The sequence below is a fragment of the Pygoscelis adeliae genome, unplaced genomic scaffold (assembly GCF_000699105.1).
Source record: "Pygoscelis adeliae isolate BGI_AS28 unplaced genomic scaffold, ASM69910v1 Scaffold22, whole genome shotgun sequence".
NCBI lineage: Eukaryota > Metazoa > Chordata > Aves > Sphenisciformes > Spheniscidae > Pygoscelis > Pygoscelis adeliae.
Genome location: NW_008824350.1, coordinates 4,065,488 through 4,075,708, shown reverse-complemented (window position 1 = coordinate 4,075,708; position 10,221 = coordinate 4,065,488). Strand labels below are relative to the sequence as shown.

Here is a 10,221-nt window from a genome sequence, read left to right as displayed (position 1 = left end):
CTTTGATATTTAGCAAGTACAGAAGAAGAAATATAATTTGTTCACATTATGAATGTATTTTTGTCAAAATTACCAGTAGGAGCACTTTTTTGAACACAATAATTTTCTTTCAATTCCCTCATAGAAATATTCCTGCACTAGAAATCCTGTAGAGGCAAAAATGAAGGAAAAATCCTTGGAGATATTTTTTCCCTTATTATTTCCCTCTAGTCAGTCAATAGCTCTGTTCTGTGCAAAAGGCTGCAGGACCGAAGCCTTAATCTAGAAAATTTTGTTCCAGAAGACTTCATATGGGCTGTGCAGGTCTTCCAGGCTTCTCTGGTCTGAGGCTTCTATACAGACCCTTCTTAAAAGATCTTACCTTGAGAGAAAATGGCGTGGAAGTGAAATACAGCCTGTGCCCGATTCCCGTTCCTGGGGAAAAAGAATCTGTGTTATCATTTGAGCTGAGGAAAGCCCAGTCTTCGCATTATCTAGGCTGCTTCTTTGCCCATGTGCATCCAGAACTGCAGCACATACTCATGTGGTTAGGCGAGGGTTATTCCATCTGCCTCCCTCTCTCCAAACTTTAAAGATGAGGAAATGGAGATACAAATCAGTTGTAGATGATTCATAACTGAGGAATCCAAATTAGGCCAAAATGTTCAGAAGTAGATAAACACTCCAATTTTTATTTGGTACCTGAATAGAAATACTGTGATCTTCAGAGCCTCTGAACGCTGGCTGTCTCAAGTGATTACAAGGGGTGTGTGGCAGACATTTGTTATCTCTGATAAACAAAATAGGGTTTTGGTGCTTAGCTATGGTCAGATGGCTCATTTGGGATACTTTAATCCAATTATTTGTATCTGAAACTGTTTCATTTTTTCCACTCTATCTAATGGAAGAAACAATGCCAGTCTTGCTTTCCATCCATCTCCTATAGAATATGCATAAGGGCCAGCTGTAATTCTTACATCTCCCCTTGAAAGTCCAATCAACTTGAAGATCTTTGAAGGCTTTGTGCCCTTTTTTTATTATACTTGTATGATAAAAAGCTGACGAGTGCTGTGAAGTTCTTCAAAACATTTAAAAATGCACCCCATCAATGCACCTTGGTTTTGATTAACAAAAGAAGATTTCTCCTGGCCCCTTTCTCTTTCTAGCAGTGACAGAGAGGTCTTGGATTGCTGATGCTCTGCAAGAGATCTCCACACTGACCTGTGTGCAGTTTGTAAATCGCACTACAGAAACAGACTACGTGTATGTTGAACGTGGGCAGAGGTAAGCTCCCTGTCTCCTGGGAGTGGAAGCACTCGAAAGGTCTTTCAGCTTCTTTTCTGTTTTGGTCTGGATTTAAGTAATTGCCCTTTTTTATCCTAGGAGCCAAGATTCAGAGAGCAGGTGCAATTTTTCATTTTTCTTTAGATATACTGGTAGTTACAACAGTTAATAGGCTGCAGGAATAAATGTGCGTGTGGACTTAAAGATAATGGGGTATAATTCAAAATGAGATATTTTCCTTAGTTGTTGTAAAAATTTAAAGAAGTATAATTGTTTCAGGTTCTTTGCTTAACTACTTAAACTGCTTCATCTTAGTTTGATACAGCCATTTTACTGTTTTAAAATTTGCCATACTCATCACAAAGGCTTTATTTCTCCCCCTGTGTAGTTTGGCAGCTTTCAGAAGCCTAGATATCTCATGCCAGTGACTATTTGCATGTCCCCTTCTGTGGCTGCACATCTGGAGGCCCTTGGTGGCATAATCAGTACATCTATTTCTTTGTATTGGCTGAATGTGATCATTTTGGTTATTGATTGCCTATTCTTAGCTGCTGGTCTTACTTTGGAAAAATCGGAGGACGTCAAGCAGTAGGCCTGGTGAAAAATGGTTGCATGGATAAAGGAGCAATTCAGCATGAAATGAACCATGCACTGGGTTTCATCCATGAACAGGCACGGAGTGATCGGGACAGGTTTGTCAAGATTATGTGGGAACACATTGTGGCAGGTAGGTCCACTAAATCTTAAGAGAAAACATACACTTTCAGATAATGTTTCTTCTGTGAACAGCAATGCAAATAAGAATCATGATTAATGCTGGCTGAATTGCAGCAGCAGCAGCGCATTCAGTGTGATGGAGTTTCTCATTCAGTGTTTGTACTAGGGGAATTTCTGTGGCTACACCTACGTTAGTGTGGTCCTCCAAGGCAGATGCAGCCTAAAAGTAGCTCTACGTTCTTATTTTGATTGCCATCTTGAGCCCAGACTCACCTCATATATCCAAAATACCAAGAGCATCAGGAACGCAAAATGTTGTAGAAAAGACTTGGCCAGGAGGCAAGACTATGGGACTTTTAGCTGAGGTGAGGAGAAAGACGATGTTCAGAGATCATGATGGGGAATCACACAGCAACTCTATCTCAGGGAAAGCCATGGAAATAAGGAAGGCAGCAGGTAGGCATCTTGGCACTGGCAGTGAGTGAAATGCACATAGCCTAAAATGTAGATGAACAAGGGACTCAATGTGGAGAGAATGGAAGCACATGCAACCACTAGCATTTGCAAAATTCTGGGACCTGGCATGATGTGAGAGCAAGGACTGCAATTATTTCCTCCTTGGGGAGAGAATAATATACACTGCCATGAAAAGAAGGAGCAATGGGGAGCAATCAGGACTGGTAAATCTGTAGGGGGAAAACAAGTGGATGTTATTTAGGGAAAGGAATGCAGGATAAATAATTTGGGCATGTGCCCTTGATCTGTGTGCTGGGAACATGGGAGCATATACGGACGTCCAGGCTCTGGGGAGGGGAGGGTAGACAGAATGGTAGGAGGTCCCAGGGAAAGCGAGAAAGTGGTACATGGAAGGAAAGCAGGGGAAGAAAGGATGCAAGGAATCATTTGTCTGACAGTGATGAGACAGCTGGACAACCCACAACAATTGTAAAAAGATAATAGTGTACTTAGGTCATTATATAAAATAATAGTAAATGAGGCGGGACAATTGAATACCAAATTCTAATAAGTCTCTTCAACAAGTAAGATATTCAACTCTTCAATGTCATGCACAGCTGAAAATATATCTATCGTTTTCTCCAGATGGAACTTGATTGTTTTTATTGCAAATTCCTAACACACTGTTCTCCAAACTTTTTTCAGCTATTCCCATGATATCCTAAGTAAATTCCATTTGTGCTGTTCTTTATTGAGGTTTCAGCTCTGGTGTGGAGGTGTAATTTTGCTATGAATTGTTTGCCATTGTACAACAAGGGTGTGCCATGTTTGAAATGCTAGCAAAGGATGTGCTAGGAAAGAGGACTTGAAAACATGAAGTTATACCAAAGGTACTAGACACACATAAAATCTTACACTAGTTTTGCAGGGGCAAGTCCACAGGTTCAGATGTCATCATTCCTAAAGGAGACAGATGTAACCAAGCTCTGATTCAGGCACAGTATCATGAAAGGATAAAAGAAGGGGAAGAGGTGAAGAAGACAAGACTACGCAAAAGGATATGGGGTATATCTTCAGTGTTTTAACAGCATTCACCAGGAGTGGAGGCTGAGAAGATTGGCGTGACAGGGGAGGTAGAATGCAGAGTGTGTGCAGCACAAGCACTGTAGGGAGAAAAACCAAAGATATGCAGGGAAAAGGAAATGAAGAAACACAGCTATGTTCGTGAGGACTGTTAGTGTACATCTCCTGTAAAAACATGCTGCTGTTACAGTGCTGGTGGCAGAGCTCCCCCTGACCTCAGTGGTGCAGAACTAGACCTCAAGACCTTTTGCAGCTTCCCAGCTCTCCCACACAAGCTGTTTTTCTCTTGCCAGGACTGCAGTACTGTGGATGTTTGCTGGGTTTTGTTTTTACCCAGCAATTCACCTTGGAAGCCATCCTACTTCTTTGTTTTAACAAAATGCAGCCTGATCGCTTGCTGTCCACTTAGCCACTTGAAACTTAGCTTGTTTTTCCCAAACTTTTGGGGAAAAAACCTATTCAGAGTCTTCAGCCAAAGCTTCCTTTTCAGCTCTTCTGCTTGATTACACTTAGATTCTGGCAGAGGTAGATTTTTTTTTTAGAGTGGAAAAGATGGGTTAAGTCCCCACACGTGTGCAGGTCTAGACAGCCAAATCTCTCTGGCATGTGATGAGGCAGATGCTAGTCTTCTGGCAGTGCCTCTGTCCAGCCAGGCTGCTGTCACTTTTTCTTTTTTTAGCAAACCAATTCAGCGAAGCACTTATGTGCCAAACAGTAGCCATATGCTTAAATGTTTCACTGCATTTGAACTGTGCTCTCTGTTCATCACCTCAAAAGAAGCTGTGCACTTGCTGATAATTCTTTCTGAAGGCAGTATAGCAGATAAGAGGAGCTGAGATAAAAACCTAACAGAGTCAGGAAAGCCAATGCTGTTGAGAACCAGTTTGAGCCTTAACTGAGTTTTTGAGCTATGAAAAGCTCCAAAGTCATGTTTATCCCCAAACTTTCTATAATTCAGGATTTTGAAGCTTCTCTTTGCATTTCCTAGCCCTCACTGGGACCAGTGCTGAAGGACATTACTGGAAGAGACTGGCTCTGATTGCAAGCCTGCCAGCCAAGTTGTGCAGACTCCAGAGATTTTTCTGACAAGCGTCCAATGCTGAACTCTTGTCCAGATGGTTTGTGGTTTACAAACCACTAGTTACAATAATGAAGGTACAGATGTTTAACTGGAAAGGAGTGCTCAGTGGTTAGGGCATTAGCCTCAAGGCCAGGCTGACTGCATTCAGCTCCCTGCGCTGACATTGCTTGCTTGCCTGTCTTACCATGGACAAGAGACCCAGGGTGCAATTTGTATTCATGCTCTCCAGTCAGTGGAGAGAAATAGGTGCCTTCAGATGAAACTCCCTCCAGCTGTGTCTCTCTTTCTTTCCCTCTCCTCCGACTATCCTGGGAGCCTTGATGAATAGCTCCAGTGCCTAACTTAGAGAAATAAAGCTAGGTGGCATGAATTCCTGTCTGTGTCTCTGGGCCCCAGTCCTGTATCAGTGTAATGCTTTCTTACCTCACTTATATGGGCTTTTTAAGGCTAAACAGATGAAAAATTATGAGATCCTCAGCAGCTATGATGAGAGCGGCTATATCAGCAGCTATATTCAGACAGAATGTTTCTAGCTGATCTTACTGAGTGCCCTGACTTCATGCGAGTCATATCACCTCACTGTAGTCACTGCTGATGGGTTTGACCAGAGGCAAAGCCAGAACATGGCTGATAACATGTCCTTTGGTGCAAGTAACAGGCAAACTGTATCCCTTTCTTTTGTGGTCTTATAACCCTTTGGTGGAAGGACTCAGCAAGACACGTTAGTGGTCACCCACACATACCTCTGAATTGTTGATCTAGGTGATCAGCCAGATTTCCCTCTTAAGGTATGGATGCAGCTTTGGGGACATAGGTTGGATGCTTATAATGTTCAAGATAATGCACTGAAATATATTTGGAGACACCCTAATGAAGATGGACAGATAAATACCTTTACTTGAAGAGTGGAATGGATTCATTGATTATATAAAAACTTTTACTTATTTGATTCAGTTTATATTCTGAAACCTACTAGACTGAGTGAAAATGGGTTCCCATGGGTTTCTGTCGTGGTTTAACCCCAGCCGGCAACTAAGCACCACGCAGCCGCTCACTCACTCCCCCCTGGTGGGATGGGGGAGAGAATCAGAAGAGTAAAAGTGAGAAAACTCATGGGTTGAGATAAAGACAGTTTAATAGGTAAAGCAAAAACCACACACGCAAGCAAAGCAAAACAAGGAATTCATTCACTGCTTCCCATGGGCAGGCAGGTTGTTCAGCCATCTCCAAGAAAGCAGAGCTCCATCACGTGTAACGGTTACTTGGGAAGACAAACACCATCACTCTGAATGTCTCCCCCCTTCCTTCTTCTTCCCCCAGCTTTATATGCTGAGCATGACGTCATACGGTCTGGAATGTCCCTTTGGCCAGTTGGGGTCAGCTGTCCCGGCTGTGCCCCCTCCCAGCTTCTCGTGCACCCCCAGCCTGCTCGCTGGTGGGGTGGTGTGAGAGGCAGAAAAGGCCTTGACTCTGTGTAAGCACTGCTCAGCAGTAACGAAAACATCCCTGTTAACACAACAGAGTGGTGTTAATTATCAACACTGTTTCCAGCACAAATCCAAAACATCGCCCCATACTAGCTACTATGAAGACAATTAACTCTGTCCCAGCCAAAACCAGCACAGCTTCAAAAGGCTCTGGTGGTTTTGATAGACCCAAGATCTCATGAGAAGAAATATTTGTATCCTAAGTTACTCTTAGCATTATGACAGCAGGAGGTCTACTATTAGAGCAGCAATAATTGTTCTGACTGAAATGTTGCTTTCCTACCTTACAGGGGAACAAGGGAACTTTGGAAAAGTGAATTCCAAAAATCTGGGCCTTCCCTATGACTACTCTTCAGTGATGCACTATGGCGCGTAAGTTGTTTTCTGAGATGTCTTTTCAAAGGAGCAAATGGCTTTCAGATCTTCTGCTGAGATCTAGGAAGAAGGAATTTCTCTGCGCAGGGAATAACTTTTGCTGTTCACTTAAAATTGAGTGAATGGATGTAATTAAGGGTGAGCATACTTCTTTTGTCAGCAGTATTCCTGGAAAACAGAGTTGATATGGATAGAAGAAAAAATCTGGATGTTTTCTTTCACTGTACTCCTGTCTCTTGCTAGACAGCTTTGACAGGGCTGTGGTCCAAACTCTACTGAGTCGCTGATCTAAAACAGTTCTGAAGTCTAAATGATTTCATTAACGTAGTAACAGCTGATCATAGACAACAATATTTAGGTACAGACAGAAGAAAGATGGAGTTTTTTTATATCATTAAGATGTTGTGTGCTGCCTGATATTTATCTGGGAACATTGTCTAAGGTTGCATTTTAGTTCATAATGTACAAGCTTGTATCATGTACCTTCTCTATTTCCACTAGCAAGTAACAACTGCTAAACAAACCCATGAAATAAAACTTGTCTAGCAGGAGGCAGGAAATTGCAGATAGCAAATAAACAATTAGTAACTGAGACAGAACTATGCCTGCTCCTCTGCCTCTGGAACCATGAAGGTGGGATTCAGTTCATTTTGCCAGGACACTGGTGAAAGCTCTCCTCAGTCAGGACAGTGCAGCTTTTTCTTGTTTCTTGCTTTCAGCTGCTGCACACAAAATGGCTGCCATGCTGGTCCTTTTCAGGGAAGACTAACTGGTCTCTGAGAAGCTTCTTGCCCTTTTCCATTGAAATTCTGTGCATGTGATACATGAATATGATTATGCAGTTAGACAACTTCACTGTTTAAGAGAAGTGATCTAGAAATGTGATTTCCTTATTTCTGCAGGTATGACTTCTCCAGCGCTCCAGGGAAACCAACTATTGTACCAGTTCCTGACCCCTCTATACCCATTGGGCAGAGAGAAGGGCTGAGTAACTTGGATGTAGCTAAAATCAACAAGCTCTACAAGTGCAGTAAGTGCTGTGGATAAAAGGCATGTGAATCCTTATACAGCTGATGTCTGTAGGCATTGTCAGACATCCCCCAAAGGAACTCAGCCCGCAGTCCTTTCAATACGTCTCTTCCTCACCCTACAAGAGGGCTGGTATGCGTGTGGAAACAGACCTGTCCCTATGCCAAGCTGCTGCCTTCTTGGAAAGGACAATTTACTTTCAATAATTCACTGTCATTCTGAGTTATCCTCATCTAGTCCCTGCTCTTTGACATAAGCAAAACCCATCAGAGAAATCACGGTTGCTACCTCTGTCAACTTCTCATTTCGGGAAAGCTCTGAAGGTTGCAAAGTATGTAAGCTATCCTCAGCCATGATTATAGCTGAGAGTCACGTGCATCTGTAGTACCAGCAGGTTTGTGATCTCTTTCAATTAGAAAATGACTGCAGGGCTGTAAGTATGTGTGCCATTTAGGCTGATCAGAACATCTCTGAGGGGAATTCCCCAGGCTTTTTGTATAGTTATCTCCTTCCTTGCCCCATCCATTTCTTAACTCATCACTGTGGTATCTTAAGGTCTAAAAATACCAAGCGTTCCTCTCTAGCAGGAACTCTTCAGTTGAGATGCACAAAACACAGGTAAAACACCAGATGTGCTCCTGCAACGCACGTTTTTTGCCTCGACTCCCAGTACATAGGCTAATTGATTTATACAGAATTTGACTTTTCTGAGATGTTATTCAATTAGTCTCCACGAAAACAGCAAGAAGCATTAACATGACCTAAATATTAGTGTACCAAATTCCACTCTGAATTGTGTTAGAACTTAGTTAAATAAACATCAGTAATTAGTGTGAATCAGCGTTCCTTCAGTTGGATAGTTAGGTACAGAAATCATTGCTGAGTGGTTCCTCCCAAATTCTTAACTTCAGATAAGACAAGTTTATAATTTAAGTGTCTGTCATGGTCTCTAAAGAGAGTGATAACAAGTATTTAATGATATTTATTCTTGATAGTGCATGATATTTATTCTTGGTAGCGGGGCTGGGAATGAATCACACCTCAATACCATTATTATGTAATTTCATAATTAGATCTGTATGTTTTGGAAGAAAAGGGCTAAATTTAAAAAAAAGGAGAAAAACTCAGGGGCTAAAAAAAGAGGACAAAAGGTCCGGTTGTCTCAGGGAAAGTAGGGAGCAAGACAGAAATGTCATAAATTCATATGTTCAGGTGTCATATATTCATATTTTGTAATTTGGGGAGTTACACATAGTGCAATAAATGAAGACTACATGTGGAAAGATGAAAGACAGATGAGATCAGACTTTGTGTATCTGTCACTAGGTCTGTAGCTTGACTGCAGTGCTCTCTGTTACTGTTTTCCCCTAGTGACTACCCCTCTTTGCTTTGACAGAATCTAGTTTTCAATCTTGATTTTTGCATATGCTTACGAATACACACACATTTGCTGGTGGGAATTGACGTACTGATGTCATTGAAACTACTCCCGTGATTGAGGTTAAGGAACTTCATGAAAGATCCAGGCCTTTTTTAGTAAACTAAAATATGTGAGTGAAGCCCTACTGTCTTTAAAAAAAAACATTAGTAGCTGAAGCAGATACTTTCACTTGCAGGTTCTGAATAACTTTTACACTAGGAACATTAACACAATTGTAAGCATTATAATTCATTTCTCTTTTACAAGCTTGGCTGTTGCAAATGGTTGGAGGGACTTGTCAGGCGTTTCTGGAAGATTTTTGTGCAGTTTTCATTCTCTTCAACACTGTTTGGTTCTTCCCTTCAGATTGCTGTAGCTCTGTGTTGCCTAAATCCAAAGGCTCGTTCTCCTCTGTCAATTACCCATCCCCATACCCGAACAATAGCAACTGCCTGTGGTTGATCCGCATCCGTCGAAGTAAGGTAATTTTTCTTAGCAGAAAAAAGGTTTGAACCACAGTGTCAAGGCTACACAGCATTATTTCATTATTACGACCACCCTCTGGGAGTCATTTTCATGGACCAAGACATTTATTTTGTTACACAGTGAATGAAAAGACAGTCTCAACAATTTTCATAAGACTTATTAAGACTATCAGATGCATTATTTAACTTGATTTTTATCCAGTTAAGATTGGATGGCTTTTCAAAGACAAGCAATAGTCAAACATCAATCACTGGGCTCAGTAACAGGGTAGCTAGGTGAAATTCTGTGCTCTTTTTGTACAAAAAGTAAAATTTCCGTGATACATGGATAGTAAAATGAATACGTTCACTTCATAACAATTAGGTGGTTTGAATCTTTCCCTGTATATAGCATTAAACCCAACATCTGTTTTCTTGTTTCTCAAGATTTTCCTGCAGTTTGAGGCTTTTGATCTCCAACCCTCCTCAGACTGTTCTTCTGACTATATAAAAATTTACAACGGAAACAGCAAGAATTCCCCTGTCTTGCTGGACAAATACTGTGGGAAGGGGCCACTGCCCTCCTTAGTGGCATCTGGATCGACAATGCTGGTAGAGTTTGCAAGTGATGAGAGCATTACAGCCACAGGATTCAGAGCCTCCTACAACAGGGGTATGAACACTCCTTTACAGAGCTTGGAGAACAGCATTAATAGTATTTGTATGGAAGAACTGAAAATTTTGAACATGTACTCCAGAGTAGGTTTTTTCTGTGTTACTCTTTACACTTCCATAGCAATTGCTATTGCAGAAGGCTCGGCAATGATGGGGCTGAAGGTCAGCAGG

At 41.6% G+C, this 10,221-nt stretch overlaps 1 protein-coding gene across 1 annotated transcript in view; it reads left to right on the top strand.

Annotated features, from left to right (window-relative positions):
* Positions 1–10,221, top strand: part of LOC103912864 (astacin-like metalloendopeptidase) — a 13,785-nt gene that overhangs the window by 1,641 nt on the left and 1,923 nt on the right. The window contains exons 4-9 of the mRNA XM_009319271.1: positions 1,146–1,263; positions 1,812–1,990; positions 6,378–6,459; positions 7,365–7,492; positions 9,278–9,393; positions 9,823–10,048. Of these exons, the coding sequence (XP_009317546.1) occupies positions 1,146–1,263; positions 1,812–1,990; positions 6,378–6,459; positions 7,365–7,492; positions 9,278–9,393; positions 9,823–10,048 (849 nt within the window). The remainder of the gene's footprint in view (positions 1–1,145; positions 1,264–1,811; positions 1,991–6,377; positions 6,460–7,364; positions 7,493–9,277; positions 9,394–9,822; positions 10,049–10,221) is intronic.